The sequence below is a fragment of the Heptranchias perlo genome, chromosome 8, assembly GCF_035084215.1.
Source record: "Heptranchias perlo isolate sHepPer1 chromosome 8, sHepPer1.hap1, whole genome shotgun sequence".
NCBI lineage: Eukaryota > Metazoa > Chordata > Chondrichthyes > Hexanchiformes > Hexanchidae > Heptranchias > Heptranchias perlo.
The window spans coordinates 73,913,078-73,931,080 of NC_090332.1; the positions used below are offsets into that span (position 1 = coordinate 73,913,078).

At 46.5% G+C, this 18,003-nt stretch overlaps 1 protein-coding gene across 1 annotated transcript in view; it reads right to left on the reverse strand.

The window, feature by feature from the left end:
* LOC137324839 (synapse differentiation-inducing gene protein 1-like) overlaps nt 1–18,003 on the reverse strand; it is a 74,413-nt gene that overhangs the window by 26,927 nt on the left and 29,483 nt on the right. Inside the window, 3 exon segments of the mRNA XM_067989565.1 lie at nt 9,204–9,716; nt 9,719–9,787; nt 12,758–12,898. Of these exon segments, the coding sequence (XP_067845666.1) occupies nt 9,204–9,716; nt 9,719–9,787; nt 12,758–12,898 (723 nt within the window).

Sequence of the window (18,003 nt, forward strand, 5' to 3'; positions counted from 1 at the left end):
TGATCTTATTGAATGGCGGAGCAGGCTCGAGGGGCCGATTGGCCTACTCCTGCTCCTATTTCTTATGTTCTTATGTTCTTATATCAATGGTCTGGTCAGGTGGGCAGAAAAGTGGCAAATGGAATTCAATCTGGGAAAGTGTGACGTAATGCATTTGGGGAGGGCAAACAAGGCAAGGGAATACACAATAAATGGGAGAATACTGAGGGGTGTAGAGGAACAGAGGGACCTTGGAGTGCATGTCCACAGATCCCTGAAGGTAACAGGACAGGAAGATAAGGTGGTTAAAAAGGCATACGGTATACTTTCCTTTATTAGCCAAGGCATAGAATATAAGAGCACGGAGGTCATGCTAGAACTGTATAAAACACTAGTTAGGCCACAGCTTGAGTACAGCGTACAGTTCTGGTCACCACATTACAGGAAAGATGTGATTGCACTAGAGAGGGTACAGAGAAGATTTACGAGGATGTTGCTGGGACTGGAGAATTTTAGCTATGAGGAAAGACTGGATAGGCTGGGGTTGTTTTCTTTGGAACAGAGGAGGCTGAGGGGAGATTTAATTGAGGTGTATAAAATTATGAGGGGCCTAGATAGAGTGGATAGGAAGGACCTATTTCCCTTAGCAGAGAAGCCATAAACAAGGGGGCATAGATTTAAAGTAATTGGTAGAAGGATTAGAGGGGAGCTGAGGAGAAATCTTTTCACCCAGAGAGTGGTGGGGTCTGGAACTCACTGCCTGAAAGGGTGGTAGAGGCAGAAACCCTCAACTCATTTAAAAAGTACTTGGATATACACTTGAAGTGCCGCAATCTACAAGGCTACAGAACAAGTGCTGGAAAGTGGGATTAGGCTGGATAGCTCCTTTCGGCAGGCACATACACGATGGGCTGAATGGCCTCTTCTGTGCTGTGAATTTCTATGATTCTATGGGCTCCATCTTGATAGGAAATATCTTAAACTGAATAGTCAAACTTCATTTGATAGTTGCAGTTGATTATACTTTTCTTCCTCAGTAGTTTCCCCCTCCCCCAGTTCTCCTCCCGCCCGGGAAAGGTTCACCTGATTATTGTCAATGGTTTGAGTCGGAGTGTCAGTTTCTCCTCCTTAGTGGTAGCACTTTCGCCGAGGCTTCCCAACTCGAGTTTGACATATTCCTGGAGATCAGGTAACATCTGATCACATGGTAATTGATCACGTGACACCGCTCAGTCACATGATGCTTAATCACATGACATTTGATCGTGTGACATTTGTTCGCTGTTTGCAAATGTTATTGCATTTACCTTAGTTGAGCATCTCAGTATCACCAAGCCCCGAATAAAATACTTGACTTTTTATTTTATAGTGAGATGAATAAAATAATTTATGAATCAAAACTTGACCTCGTCCTCACCAATCAATCTGTCGCAAAAGCATCTGTCCATGACAGTATTGGTAGGAGTCACCACATCACAGTCCCATCTTCGCACTGAGGACACCACCCAACGTGTTGTGTGGCACTATCACCGTGCTAAATGGGATAGATTCAGAACAGATCTAGCAGCTCAAAACTGGGCATCCATGAGGCACTGTGGGCCATCAGAAGCAGAATTGTATTCCAGCACAATCTGTAACCTCATGGCCTGGCATATTCCACACTCTACCATTACCAACAAGCTAGGGGATCAACCCTGGTTCAATGAAGAGTGTAGAAGAGCATGCCAGGAGCAGCACATGGTGTACCTAAAAATGAGGTGCCAACCTGGTGAAGCTACAACTCAGGACTACATGCATGCTAAACAGCGGAAGCAACATGCCATAGACAGAGCTAAGCGATTCCACAACCAATGGATCAGATCAAAGCTCTGCAGTCCTGCCACATCCAGTCGTGAATGGTGGTGGACAATTAAACAACTAACGGGAGGAGGAGGCTCTGTAAACATCCCTATCCTCAATGATGGCAGAGTCCAGCACGTGAGTGCAAAAGACAATGCTGAAGCGTTTGTAACCACCTTCAGCCAGAAGTGCTGAGTGGATGATCCGTCTAGGCCTCCTCCCGATATCCCCACCATCACAGAAGCCAGTCTTCAGCCAATTCGATTCACTCCTCGTGATATGAAGTAACGGCTGAGTGCACTGGATACAGCAAAGGCTATGGGCCCCAACAACATCCCGGCTGTAGTGCTGAAGACTTGTGCTCCACAGCTAGCCGCGCCTCTAGCCAAACTTTTCCAGTACAGCTACAACACTGGCATCTACCCGACAATGTGGAAAATTGCCCAGGTATGTCCTGTCCACAAAAAGCAGGACAAATCCAATCCGGCCAATTACCGCCCCATCAGTCTACTCTCAATCATCAGCAAAGTGATGGAAGGTGTCGTCGACAGTGCTATCAAGTGGCACTTACTCACCAATAACTTGCTCACCGATGCTCAGTTTGGATTCCGCCAGGACCACTCGGCTCCAGACCTCATCACAGCCTTGGTCCAAACATGGACAAAAGAGCTGAATTCCAGAGGTGAGTTGAGAGTGACTGCCCTTGACATCAAGGCAGCATTTGACTGAATGTGGCACCAAGGAACCCGAGTAAAATTGAAGTAAATGGGAAACAAGGGAAAACTCTCCAGTGGCTGGAGTCATACCTAGCACAAAGGAAGATGGTAGCGGTTGTTGGAGGCCAATCATCTCAGCCTGAGGGCATTGCTTCATGAGTTCCTCAGGGCATTGTTCTAGGCCCAACCATCTTCAGCTGCTTCATCAATGACCTTCCCTCCATTGTAAGGTCAGAAATGGGGATGTTCGCTGATGATTGCACATTGTTCACTTCCATTCGCAACCCTTCAGATAATGAAGCAGTCCGTGCCCGAATGCAGCATGACCTGGACAACATCCAGGCTTGGGCTGATAAGTGGCAAGTAACATTCATGTCAGACAAGTGCCACGGGCTAGTCAGAATAGGAATGACAGGATAGCTAGGATGAATACGTGGCTTGAGAGATGGTGCAAGAGGGAGGGATTCAAATTCCTGGGACATTGGAACCGGTTCTGGGGGAGGTGGGACCAGTACAAATTGGACGGTCTGCATCTGGGCAGGACTGGAACCAATGTCGGCTAGGGGGACTGTTTGCTAGTGCTGTTGGGGAGGGTTTAAACTAAAGTGGCAGGGGGATGGGAACCGATGCAGGAAGTCAGTGGGAAGTAAAGTGGTGACAGAAACAAAAGGCAGTAAGGGAGAGTGTACAAAACATGACCGGACAGATGGTCTGAGAAAGCAGGGCAAAGACCAAGGGAAGTCTAGATTAAACTGCATTTATTTCAATGCAAGAAGTCTGATGGGCAAGGCAGATGAACTCAGGGCATGGATGGGCACATGGGACTGGGATGTTATAGCTATTACTGAAACATGGCTAAGGGAGGGGCAGGACTGGCAGCTCAATGTTCCAGGGTACAGATGCTATAGGAAAGATAGAGCAGGAGGTAAGAGAGGAGGGGGAGTTGCGTTCTTGATTAGGGAGAACATCACAGCAGTAGTGAGAGAGGATATATCCGAGGGTTCGCCCACGGAGTCTATATGGGTAGAACTGAAAAAATAAGAAGGGAGAGATCACGTTGATAGGATTGTACTACAGACCCCCAAATAGTCAACGGGAAACTGAGGAGCAAATATGTAAGGAGATTACAGACAGCTGCAAGAAAAACAGGGTGGTAATAGTAGGGGACTTTAACTTTCCCAACATTGACTGGGACAGACATAGCATTAGGGGCTTGGATGTAGAGAAATTTGTTGAGTGTATTCAGGAGGATTTTCTCATTCAGTATGTGGATGGCCCGACTAGAGAGGGGGCAAAACTTGACCTCCACTTGGGAAATAAGGAAGGGCAGGTGACAGAAGTGTTAGTGAGGGATCACTTTGGGACCAGTGATCATAATTCCATTAGTTTTAGGATAGCTATGGAGAATGATAGGTCTGGCCCAGAAGTTAAAATTCTAAATTGGGGAAAGGCCAATTTTGATGGTATTAGACAGGAACTTTCAGAAGTTGATTGGGAGAGTCTGTTGGCAGGCAAAGGGACGTCTGGTAAGTGGGAGGCCTTCAAAAGTGTGTTAACCAGGGTTCAGGGTAAGCACATTCCTTATAAAGTGAAGGGCAAGGCTGGTAGAAGTAGGGAACCTTGGATGACTCGGGAGATTGAGGCCCTAGTCAGAAAGAAGAAGGAGGCATATGACATGCATAGGCAGCTGGGATCAAGTGGATCCCTTGAAGAGTATAGAGATTGCTGGAGTCGAGTTAAGAGAGAAATCAGGAGGGCAAAAAGGGGATATGAGATTGCTTTGGCAGATAAGGCAAAGGTGAATCCAAAGAGCTTCTACAAATACATAAAGGGCAAAAGAGTAACTAGGGAGAGAGTAGGGCCACTTAAGGATCAACAAGGTCATCTATGTGCGGAACCACTAGAGATGGGTGAGATCCTAAATGACTATTTCGCATCGGTATTTACGGTTGAGAAAGGCATGGATGTTAGGGAACTTGGGGAAATAAATAGTGATGTCTTGAGGAGTGTACATATTACAGAGAGGGAGGTGCTGGAAGTCTTAACGCGCATCAAGGTAGATAAATCTCCGGGACCTGATGAAATGTATCCCAGTGCGTTATGGGAGGTTAGGGAGGAAATTGCGGGTCACCTAGCAGAGATATTTGAATCATCGACAGCTACAGGTGAGGTGCCTGAAGATTGGAGGGTAGCAAATGTTGTGCCTTTGTTTAAGAAGGGCGGCAGGGAAAAGCCTGGGAACTACAGACCGGTGAGCCTGACATCAGTAGTGGGTAAGTTGTTAGAGGGTATTCTGAGAGACAGGATCTACGGGCATTTGGAGAGGCAGGGACTGATTAGGAACAGTCAGCATGGTTTTGTGAGAGGAAAATCATGTCTCACAAATTTGATTGAGTTTTTTGAAGGGGTAACCAAGAAGATAGATGAGGGCTGTGCAGTAGACGTGGTCTACATGGACTTTAGCAAAGCCTTTGACAAGGTACCGCATGGTAGGTTGTTACATATGGTTAGATCTCACGGGATCCAAGGTGAGGTAGCCAATTGGATACAAAATTGGATTGACGGCAGAAGACAGAGGGTGGTTGTAGAGGGTTGTTTTTCAAACTGGAGGCCTGTGACCAGCGGTGTGCCTCAGGGATCGGTGCTGGGTCCGCTGTTATTTGTTATTTATATTAATGATTTGGATGATTTGGGTTAGTAAGTTTGCAGATGACACCAAGATTGGTGGCATTGTGGACAGTGAAGAAGGTTATCTAGGATTGCAACGGGATCTTGATAAATTGGGCCAGTGGGCCGATGAATGGCAGATGGAGTTTAATTTAGATAAATGTGAGGTGATGCATTTTGGTAGATCAAATCGGGGAGAGTTATAGAACAAAGAGATCGAGGAGTACAGGTTCATAGCTCCTTGAAAGTGGAGTCACAGGTGGATAGGGTGGTGAAGAAGGCATTCAGCATGCTTGGTTTCATTGGTCAGAACATTGAATACAGGAGTTGGGATGTCTTGTTGAAGTTGTACAAGACATTAGTAAGGCCACACTTGGAATACTGTGTACAGTTCTGGTCACCCTATTACAGAAAGGATATTATTAAACTAGAAAGAGTGCAGAAAAGATTTACTAGGATGCTACCGGGACTTGATGGTTTGACTTATAGGGAGAGGTTGGATAGGCTGAGACTTTTTTCCCTGGAGAGTAGGAGGTTTCGGGGTGATCTTATAGAAGTCTATAAAATAATGAGGGGCATAGATAAGGTCGATAGTCAAAATCTTTTCCCAAAGGTAGGGGAGTCTATAACGAGGGGGCATAGATTTAAGGTGAGAGGGGAGAGATACAAAAGGGTCCAGAGGGGCAATTTTTTCACTCAAAGGGTGGTGAGTGTCTGGAACGAGCTGCCAGAGGCAGTAGTAGAGGCGGGTACAATTTTGTCTTTTAAAAAGCATTTGGACAGTTACATGGGTAAGATGGGTATAGAGGGATATGGGCCAAGTGCAGGCAATTGGGACTAGCTTAGTGGTATAAACTGGGCGACATGGACATGTTGGGCCGAAGGGCCTGTTTCTGTGTTGTAAACTTCTATGATTCTATGATTCTAAGTGCCAGGCAATGACCATCTCCAAGAAGAGAGAGTCTAACCACCTGCCCTTGACATTCAACGGCATTACCATCGCCGAATCCCCCACCATCAACATCGTGGGGGTCACCATTGTCCAGAAACTTAACTAGACCAGCCACATAAAGACTGTGGCTACAAGAGCAAGTCAGAGGCTGGGTATTCTGCGGCGAGTGACTCACCTCCTGACTCCCCAAAGCCTTTTCACCATCTACAAGGCACAAGTCAGGAGTGTGATGGAATACTGTCCACTTGCTTGGATGAGTGCAGCTCCAACAACACTCAAGAAGCTCGACACCATCCAAGACAAAGCAGCCTGCTTGATTGACACCCCATCCACCACCCTAAACATTCACCAGTGGTGCACTGTGGCTACAGTGTGTACCGTCTACTGGATGCACTGCAGCAACTCGCCAAGGCTTCTTCGACAGCACCTCCCAAACCCACGTCCTCTACCACCTAGAAGGACAAGGGCAGCAGGCACATGGGAACAACTCCACCTGCACGTTCCCCTCCAAGTCACACATCATCCCGATTTGTAAATATATCGCCTTTCCTTCATCATCGCTGGGTCAAAATCCTAGAACTCCCTTCCTAACAGCACTGTGGGAGAACCGTCACCACACGGACTGCAGCGGTTCAAGAAGGCGGCTCATCACCACCTTCTCAAGGGCAATTAGGGATGGGCAATAAATGCTGGCCTCACCAGCGACGCCCACATCCCGTGAATGAATAAAAAAAAAGAAAGAACACAAAAGAATAGAAAGATTTAAGGATGAGTAATGTTTAAATTAAAATGACTTCTGTGATGTTTCTATAGTATCGACCGCAATGAGAAACACCAAGTAAATTCCACTGATTCAACAAAAACATCATCGATATAAGTAACTTCTAACTAAATTTTTATACAATTTTATTACTTTTTACAATGCACAGCAAGTTATAAAAATAATATATCAAACCAAATCCAAACCTAATTTAATTCACTGACTCCCACATCACACTGCTGAATCCCAGTTTCAGGGAGGTAAGGCTCAGTCCTCAGGGAGCAGCACCAAAGCTGCCTGACTCCCGCAATAAAACACATAATACAACAGAGCACATCAGAGGCCGACATGAGCTCTCCTCCCTCTCCCTCCCACTTTGTGTTTCTCTCCCTCCCTCCCAGTTTGTGTTTCTCTCTCTCTCTCTCTCTCCCAGTTTGTGTTTCTCTCTCTCCCTCCCTCCACTTTGTGTTTCTCTCTCTCTCTCCCCCTCCCAGTTTGTGTTTCTCTCTCCCTCTCTCTCTCTCTCCCTCCCAGTTTGTGTTTCTCTCTCTCCCTCCCTCCCACTCTGTGTTTCTCTCTCTCTCTCCCCCTCCCAGTTTGTGTTTCTCTCTCTCTCTCTCTCTCTCTCCCCCTCCCAGTTTGTGTTTCTCTCTCCCTCTCTCTCTCTCTCCCTCCCAGTTTGTGTTTCTCTCTCTCCCTCCCTCCCACTTTGTGTTTCTCTCTCTCTCTCCCAGTTTGTGTTGTTCTCTCTTCCTCCTTCCCTGTTTGTGTTTCTCTCTCTCTCTCTCCCTCCCTCCCAGTTTGTGCTTCTCTCTCTCCCTCCCAGTTTTTGTTTCTCTCTCCCCCTCCCAGTTTGTGTTTCTCTCTCTCTCTCTCTCTCTCCCCCTCCCAGTTTGTGTTTCTCTCTCTCCCTCCCTCCCACTCTGTGTTTCTCTCCCTCCCTCCCTCCCAGTTTGTATTGTTCTCCCTTCCTCCTTCCCTGTTTGTGTTTCTCTCTCTCTCTCCCTCCCTCCCACTTTGTGTTTCTCTCTCTCTCTCCCAGTTTGTGTTGTTCTCTCTTCCTCCTTCCCTGTTTGTGTTTCTCTCTCTCTCTGTCTCCCTCCCTCCCAGTTTGTGTTTCTCTCTCTCCCTCCCAGTTTGTGTTGTTCTCTCTTCCTCCTTCCCTGTTTGTGTTTCTCTCTCTCTCTGTCTCCCTCCTTCCCTGTTTGTGTTTCTCTCTCTCTCTCTCCCTCCCTCCCAGTTTGTGCTTCTCTCTCTCCCTCCCAGTTTTTGTTTCTCTCTCTCCCTCCCAGTTTGTGTTTCTTTCTCTCTCTCTCCCTCCCAGTTTGTGTTGTTCTCTCTTCCTCCTTCCCTGCTTGTGTTTCTCTCTCTCTCTCTCTCCCTCCCAGTTTGTGCTTCTCTCTCTCCCTCCCAGTTTTTGTTTCTCTCTCTCCCTCCCACTTTGTGTTTTTCTCTCTCTCTCTCCCTCCAATTTGTGTTTTTCTCTCTCTCTCTCCCTCCCAGTTTGTGTTTCTCTCTCTCTCTCCCTCCAAGTTCTGAGAGATCACAGGGAGGAGAGATCGCGGAGGGGGGGGGGAGAGATTGCGGGAGGGGGGGGGAGATCGCGGTGGGGAGAGATCACAGGGGGGAGGAGAGATCGCAGGGGGGAGGAGAGATCGCAGGGGGGAGGAGAGATCAGGGGGGAGAGATCACAGGGGGGGGTGGAGAGATCATGGGGGGAGAGATCGCTGGGGGGAGGAGAGATCGCTGGGGGGAGGGGAGATCGCAGGCTGGGGATGGGAGGATATCACGGTAGAAGATGTGCTTGAGGGGCTGGGCGGACATACACTTGCTCTTCCTGGCCCTCATACCTGCTGGAGCCGGCATCTCCTGCCTCCTTTTAGTTGCCGGGTTTCCCGAGCCCTGGGAAACTCGGCCCGCACTCATTAAATTTAAATGGTTGCCAAAATCTGAGGCATGCATCCTCATTAACATATTAAAATCACTTACCCGCCCCTCCAGAGCAGGATACTCGCATGCCCCCCAACCTGCCGCGGTAAAACCGAAAGCAGGCGTTTTTGCGGTGGGTTGGGTGTCACATTTTAATGATTTAACCCCTCCCCACCCCCCGCCCGAACCTCTCCCGCCCATCCCGGGGGGGCAAAATTACCCCCAATGTTTTCATTGACTTCAACGTAGCCTAAGATCAGGCGGGGTCGTAAAGCTGGCGTCATTCCTGTCAGAGGGGTATGTTAGGTTTCCCACTCTCATCATTTGGGTTCTGAAGTAACAACTTGAAAAAGATTCCTACCTCCAGCTCTTGGAACTCATCCTCATCGTCCACATCATAAGACAGGGTTTGGACTTTGCTGTCCTCTGCTGACAGGTCTATAAATTGGCTGTGTCCGTAGTCCAGGCCATCCTTTGTGGGGGACCTGCTTTCAATAAAAGTGGTTTCACAGCAGTCTGAACTGCTGTTCTCGGCCCAGGGTCTCAGCATGCTCTCCGAGTACAAAATGATATTAGGTCGGTATTGGGCTTCGACTGTGTGCTGCAGGGTACTGGGGTTGAGGACCTGTTGCTGGCCAGAGTCATTCCTGCTCCGTTCTATGTAGTTGTGAGGCGGGAAACTCCCCAGCACGTGTCCCTGGTATTGAGGAGCCGAATAGAGAGACACCAGCCCATCCTTGCCGTCTGTCACCAAGTCTTTGGTGTTAATTAGACCGTTCCTCTTCCCAGTCTCGACACGACCATTGTGACTCATGCCCTTGCTTTGATCCCGATGACTCTCCATGTTCTTTCCCCCCTCCTTCCCACTTTCCTCAGAATTCCCAATGCTGTCCAAGAGGAAGAGTTATCTAAGTAGATCCCACATCCGACTTCTAGGTCTTCTTCCTGTTGAGAAAACAAAAAACTTCTTATGCTCATCATTGTAAATCTAGGGGCCAGGTTAGGACTCCTGACACACGGTCAGATTTATTGACCTCTCCATCCCCCTTTTGTGGTTTTTTTAAGTTACTAATTTTCTTGCGCCCAATCAACAAGAACAACAACTCGCATTTATATAGCGCCTTCAACATAGTAAATTGTCCCTAGGCGCTTCACAGGAGCGTTATCAAACAAAATTTGACACCAAACCATAAAGGAGATGTTAGGACAGGTGACTAAACGCTTGGTCAAGGAGGTAAGTTTTAAGAAGCGTCTTAAATGAAAAGAGAGGCGGAGAGGGAATTCCAGAGCTTAGGGCCTATACAGCTGAACGGTGGAGTGAAGGGAAGGGGGATGCACAAGAGGCCAGAGTTGGAGGAATGCGGAGTTCTCACAGGGTTGTAGGGCTGGAGGAGGTTATAGAGATAGGGAGGGGTAAGGCCACAAAGGGATTTGAAAATAAGGATGAGAATTTTAAATTTGGAGTGTTTATAGATCGGGAGCCAAAGTAGGTCAGCGAGCATGAGTGATGGGTGAATGTTTTGGTGCATGTTAGGATACGGGCAGCAGAGTTTTGGATGATTTCAATTTCAGATTTTAATGCCATAGAAATTCGGGCACGCCCATTCTTAACTTGTTGGTTGTGGCCTAACAGGCGGTGCCTTTAAGGATTACCAATTAGGCCACATGCAGGCTGGATTTCATGAGTACAGACATTGCTGGCTGCCTCAGGAAAAACCAAACTTCAAACAGGTGTTAAGCCCCTCACTTGCATTTGCCAAAGGGCCTTAACGCCTGTTTCAGGTATGGGCACTGCACAATGATTTTTTGGCCTTTACCAATATGGCGGGCAGCACACTTACGGTTCTTAATCAGTATACGCTTCCTGCCCGCCATATTGGAGGCTTAGGTGGCCATTCAGCACCCAAAAAAACATGCAATGTAACACCGAATTTCTAAGCCATCGTTTTTTATATTTAATTGTACAGTTTGTGATATGATAGCTGTTCTTCATTAATAGACCAGATACACAGAAAATCCAAATTATTATTGACATCTGAAATTCATTTCAAAATAGCCAAGCTCACTTGTGTATTGTGTTAATGTCTGCAGAAGAAAATCCTTATGGAATGGAAGTTCTCCTCAAGTGCTGATTCCTTGGCATTAGGCTCAATGTGAATCTGACTCTTTGTCTGCAGAACTGGTTATGCAAATCCGACTTGTGTCCAAAGAGTTCCCTTACAGACTGAACACATTAGTACGACTTGCACACATTGCTGACACACCTCATTCCTCAAGTTCTACCTGTGCCTCTCCACTAATGGGGCATGCTGCTTCACACGTCTGAGATCACTGGTGGTACTTATCCTGGTGCTATTGTTATCCAATAGCAAAACAGTTAGTAGAAAACAACGATACCAAGGGTCAGCACTTCTCGCTGACAGTCATGAGGGCGGCCATTTTAACCGAGTTCACTCGGCGGGAAACTGAGGGGATCGGATCAGCCACCCGTTTTGTTAAGCACATCAGTTTTTGCTGACACAAATCAGCATAACCGGGCCCTCTCTACACCCCATCCCACTCCTCCTGAACCCAGACAGGCCCGCTCCTCCTCTTCATATGTTCTCATTACAGGCCTGGATCGCTCCCTCATTATTAGGAGGTGGGAACTCTAGTGAGAACACGAGATCCTGCCTCCAGTACGCAGGCTGGGCCAGTAGTGCTGGGAACATGTGAAGAGGAGGAGCAAGGCCTGTCTGGCACATTAACCACTGGACTCGGGTAGGAATGGGCAGGGTAAATGGACACTATGGAGGGGAAATAATGTAAAGGGAGGGCAATGGGAGAGAATGGAACAGGATGAGTGAATGGAAGGGGAGGACAAGGAGAGAGAGAATGGAAGGGGAGGGCAAGAGGGGAGGGAATGGGAGGGGAGGGAATGGGAGGGGAGGGCAAGGAGAGAGAGAATGGAAGGGGAGGGCAAGAGGGGAGGGAATGGGAGAGGAGGGAATGGGAGGGGAGGGCAAGGAGAGAGAGAATGGAAGGGGAGGGCAAGAGGGGAGGGAATGGAAGGGGAGGGCAAGGGGGGAGGAAATGGAAGGGGAGGGCAAAGAGGGAGAGAATGGAAGGGGAGGGCAAGGAGGGAGAGAATGGAATGGGAGGGCAAGGAGGGAGAGAATGGAATGGGAGGGCAAGGAGGGAGAGAATGGAAGGGGAGGGCAAGGAGGGAGAGAATGGAACGGGAGGGCAAGGAGGGAGAGAATGGAACGGGAGGGCAAGGAGGGAGAGAATGGAAGGGGAGGGCAAGGAGGGAGAGAATGGAAGGGGAGGGCAAGGAGGGAGAGAATGGAAGGGGAGGTTAAGGAGAGACGGAATGGAAGGAAGGGCAAAGGGAGAGAATGTAACAGGATAAGTGAATGCAAAGGAGGGAGAGAATGGAAGGAAAGGGGAAGGAGGGAGAGAACACAACGAGAGGGGAAAGAGGAAATAATGTAAGGGCAGGGAAAGGGGGAAGATAACACAAGAGAGAAAAGAAGGTGGGAGAGAATGTAAAGGGTAGCTTAAGGGAAGATAATGCAAGAGCAGAGCAAGAGGAGAGGAATGCAAGGGAAGGGGCGAGAATGCAAGAAGGGTGGAGGGGAAGTAAATGCAAGGTGAGGGAAAGAGCAGAATGAAAGAGTAGGGCAAAGGGAGGGGGAGGACAAAAGGGAAAGGAAGAGGGTAGAATGCAATGGGGGAGGAGAGGAAGAGAACAGCATTCAAGGGGAGGGGAGTTGCAGCAGTTGAACCAGAAACACAACATACTATTGGATGAGCAAATCTGTTGCTAACAAACTCAACCCAATGGGGAAGGGTTCTACCTGAAACACTAACCTATCTTTCTCCTTCACATGCTGACTCACCTGCTGAAACACTTCCAGCATTTTCTATTTTTACCTCGGCGTAATCATAGCCATTGTAGTCGTCAGTTGTGCCTGACTGGATTATAAATATAGGCGATGTGAAGCCATAAATCAGGGATGGTTTATGTCGCCATTCAGGAAATCCTTGTAATTGATGAGTGACAAGAAGGCTGTTCTTGGGTGAAATGAATGAAATCTCTCAGTACACATACTCTGCGGACAACAACCATGACATTATTTTGCTTGAAACAAGATAATTGAAGTTTTATAAAATGTTATTTTAGTTGGAATTTTAAAAGAATTCATTCTCGGGATGTGGGTGTCACTGGCAAGGCCGGCATTTATTGCCCATCCTTAGTTGCCCTGAGAAGGTGGTGGTGGGCCTTCTTCTTGAAATGCTGCTGTAGCAGTTTGATACAAGTGAGTGGCTTGCTCAGCCACTTCTGAGGGCAGCTAAGCGTCTGGAGTCACATATAGGCCAGACTGGGTAAGGACGGCAGGTTTCTCTCCTTAAAGGACACTAGTGAACCAGTTGGGATTTTACAACAATCCGACAGCTTCATGGTCACTTTTACCAGTTTATTAAAAACTGAACTCAAATTCTCAAACTGCAATGGTGGGATTTGAACTCACCTTCTCTGGATTATTAGTCCAGTAACATTACCAGTACATTACCATACTCCTATTGTTACAATTACAAGGCACTTTAATGCTGACTATTATGTAATTTGGGCCACTTCTCTCCTCTCTCTTCAAGTGATGTCATTTTGAAAGCCCCCTTAGCACTGGTGAAATATGAAATTCATAGGGCACAAACCCCAATTATTAATGTCTCAAATGAGTCGTGCAGCTGATGTGAATGCTTCGCACCATGGGTTCTGTAAAAGTGGAAAAATTATGAAGACAGTAGCAAGTAGAAGGGAATATTCATTCCTCTTGCTATATCAATTTTCCAGAAGATTGTGCACACGATACTCCTAAACCATGACTATTAATCAGAAACATCACAGCACCAAATATTCTCCTATAGTAAATCTATAGCTACTAGAATGTAGAATAAACACTTATTAATCATGGCCAAAATAAATCACTATTCATACAGTGATAATCATAGATTTACCAGAATGATACCGGTGCTTAAAGGATTAAATTATGAAGACAGGTTGCATAGACTTGACTTATTTTCCTTTGAGTTTAGATGAGTAAGGGGTAATCTGATCGAGGTGTTTAAAATGCTAAAAGGATTCGATAGGATAGATATAGAGAAATTATTTCCTCTGGTGGGGGAATCCAGAACAAGGGGATATAATCTTAAAATTAGAGCTAGGCCATTCAGGAGGGAAATCAGGAAGCATTTTTTCCACACAAAGGGTAGTAGAAATCTGGAATTCTCTGCCCGAAAATGCTATGGATACTGGGGAGCTTTCAAGACGGAGATCGATGGACTTTTTGGATAAGGATATAAAGGGATATTGAGCTAATGTGGGTAAGTGGAGTTAAGATACAGATCAGCCATGATCCAATTAAATGGCAGAGCAGGCTCGAGGGGCTGAATGGCCTCCTCCTGTCCCTATGTTCCTATGACATGCATTGCCATGGTTCAGTTAAATAAATGGCCTTATGTTATTCAGTGGTCTCCTATATACCCATCTGTTGTAACACCTACCCAAATTGAAGGTCATACTTGAAAAGTTGCCTCAGTGCCAAATCTTCCCTTAATATCCTCTCAACTCCTTAAATGATTAAATTGTAATAAATACATGGCAAAGAGTTATGGTACAAAGCAAGCAAATGAAGGTTCGCTTTCTGACCAGTAACCATTCCAGCTCCTGCGTTAGTAAAGTAAACAAAAGATTAGGGCATTAACAGTGTAAAGGGCAAAGAGGGGGACGAATTCCTGAAATGTATTCAAGAGAACAATGTGTTTCCAGCCCAACTAGGAAGGAAACAGTGCTGGATCTAGTTCTGGGAAATGAAGTGCGATAGGTGGAGCATGTTTCAGTGGGGGAGCATTTGGGGAACAGTGATCATAATATCATTAGGTTTAGAATAGTTATGGAAAAGGACAAGGAACAATGAAATGTGAAAATGCTTAACTGGAGGAGGGCAAATTTCAGTGAGATAAAAAGCAATCTTGCCCAGGTAGACTGGAATTAAAAATTGGTAGGCAAAGGAAGGGCATTCAAAGCTAGAGCTCCCTGGGGACTAAAGATATAGAGATTAAAATGAAACAGAACAAGGAGGCATATGATGAATGTAAGGTTCATAATACAGTAGAGAACTAGACTGAATACAGAAAGTACAGAGGAGATCTAAAAAAAGGAATAAGAGGGGCAAAGACAGAGTATGAGAATAGATTAGCGGCTAACATAAAAGGGAACCCAAAAGTCTTTTATAAACATATAAATAGTAAAAGGGTAGTCAAAAGAAGTGTGGGACTGATTAGGGACTAAAAAGGAGATTTTGTGGAGGCAGAGGACATGGCTGAGGCACTAAATGAATACTTTGCATCCGTCATCACTAGAGAAGAGGATGCTACCAATGTAGCAGTTAAGTAGCAATATTGGATAGGATAAAAATAGATAAAGAGGCAGAACTTAAAAGATTGGCATTACTCAAAGTAGAAAAGTCACCCGGCTCAGATGGGATGCACCCTAGGTTACTGAGGGAAGTAAGGGTGGAAATTATGGAGGTTCTAGCCACAATCTTCCAATCGGCTGAACCCCTCCCCCCACCGACAACAGCCATTGGCTAAACCCCTCCCCCCCGACGACAGCCACTGGCTGAACCCCTCCCCCCGACAACAGCCATCGGCTGAACCCCTCCCCACCCCCAATGACAGCCTTCGGCTGAACCCCTCCCCACCTGACTACAACAACAACTTGCATTTATATAGCGCCTTTAATGTAGTAAAATGTTCCATGGCGCTTCACAGGAGCGTTATCAGACAAAAATTGATACCGAGCCACGTAAGGAGATTTTGGGGCAGGTGACCAAAAGCTCGATGAAAGAGGAGCATCTTAAACAAAAGAGAGAGGTAGATAGATGGAAGATTAGGGAGGGGATTTCAGAGCTTAGGGGCCTAGACAGCTGAAGGCACGACCACCAATGGTGGAGTTAAAGAAGTGGGGGAAGCACAAATGGCCAGCATTGGAGGAATGCAGAGTTCTTGGAGGGTTGTAGGGCTGGAGGAGGTTACAGAGATTGGGTGGGGGGGGGCGAGGCCATGGAGGGATTTGAAAACAAGGAAGAGAATTTTAAAATCGAGGCATTGCAGGACCGGGAGCCAAAGTAGGCCAGCACACATGGGGGGAATGGGTGAACAGGAATTGGTGTGAGTTAGGATACGGGGAGCAGACTTTTGGATGAGCTCAAGTTTACGGAGGGTGGAAGATGGGAGGCCGGCCAGGAGTGCATGGAATTGTTGAGTCTGGAGGTAACAAAAGAATGGATGATGGTTTTCAGCAGCAGATGGGCTGAGGCAGATATGGAGACAGGTGATATTACGGAGGTGGAAGTAGACGGTCTTGGTGATGCTGTTTAGTTTATGTGCGTGAATCAGTCTTTCATTACTTTTCCTTCATGTGATCATGAAACTAACACTTGGCCCCAATTTATACACATCCTCTCCATTTAAGAATGACTGATTTGTCATCTGTGAGATCATTAACAACTCAATCTTTATTAATACAGAGAGGCAGAGATTATAACTGTTAATTTCGGAAACATAGGAATGAAAGGAATCGTGAATGACCGGTACTCTTTTTATAGTATAGATGTGACCATACCTAATGTATAATCTTTTGCATTATTAAGCACTTTGCTAATTCATATTACCCTATTAAGCTATTTTGAATTAAGGATTCATTCAGCCAAACCAGCATTGCACCAGATTTTATTGGTGGTTGTGTTCAGCCAAAGTTACTCCACATTGAAAGTGTAAGCTATAGATCACTGGATTCCCATGTTGACATTCTGAGTTCACCTCAAGCATCAACTCAATCAAAGTTGACTAGCAACTAAGGGCTACTTTTAATTGACCCATGTTGGGATATCAAATGGAATGGCACAATGTGGTACAGAGTTCTCCATCTTGGGGAGGAGAGAAAAGCAGGCAGAGAGACCGGTCTTATATGGGTCATTTGACCAAACAAGACTCCTACATCACTGAATGGATTCCATTCAACAGAAGAAATTTTGATGTAAAAACTAAAATCTGTTCTAAAATGCAATATTGTAAATTCAATAGAGAGGGGCATTTCAAACTGTCCATGCAGCAATCACAGTCAATGACTTACTTTTAAAGGTTATTTTGTGAGGGGGGAAGGGAAGAGAGAAATGGGGGAAGGGGAAAAGAGGAATGGGGGAAAGGGAAGAGAGGAATGGGGGAAGGGGAAAAGAGGAATGGGGATGGGGAAAAGAGGAATGGGGGAAGGGGAAAATAGGAATGGGGAAAGGGAAGAGAGGAATGGGGGAAGGGGAAAAGAGGAATGGGGAAGGGGAAAAGAGGAATGAGGGAAGGGGAAGAGAGAAATGGGGAAGGGGAAAAGAGGAATGGGGAAGGGCAAGAGAGAAACGGGGGAAGGGGAAAAGAGGAATGGGGGAAGGGGAAGAGAGAAATACAGGAAGGGGAAGAGAGAAACGGGGGAAGGGGAAGAGAGAAATACAGGAAGGGAAAGAGAGAGCGAGAAATGGGAGAAGGGGAAGACAAAAGTGAAGGAAGGGGAAGTGAGAAACGGGGAAAGGGAAGAGAGAAATGGGGAAAGGGGATGAAAGAAATGGGGCAAGGGGAAGAGAGAAATACAGGAAGGGGAAGTGAGAAATGGGGAAGAAGAAGAGAGAAATGGAAGAAAGGGAAGTGAGAAATGGAGGAGGGGGAAAAGAAAGACAGAAATGAGGGAAGGGGAAGAGAGAATTGGAGGAAGGAGAAGTGAGAAATGGAGGAAGGGGAAAAGAGAAATGGAGGGGGAAGAGAGAATGGGGGAAGGGAAGTGAGAAATGAAAAAAGGGGAAGAGAGAAATACAGGAAGGGGAAGTGAGAAATGGAGGAAAGGGAAGAGAAAGACAGAAATGAGGGAAGGGGAAGAGAGAAATGGAGGAAAGGGAAGAGAAAGACAGAAATGAGGGAAGGGGAAGAGAGAAATGGAGGAAGGAGAAGTGAGAAATGGAGGAAGGGGAAAAGAGAAATGGAGGAAGGGGAAAAGAGAAATGGAGGAAGGGAAGAGAGAATGAAGGAGGGGGAAGTGAGAAATGGAGGAGGAAAGAGAGAAACAAAATAAA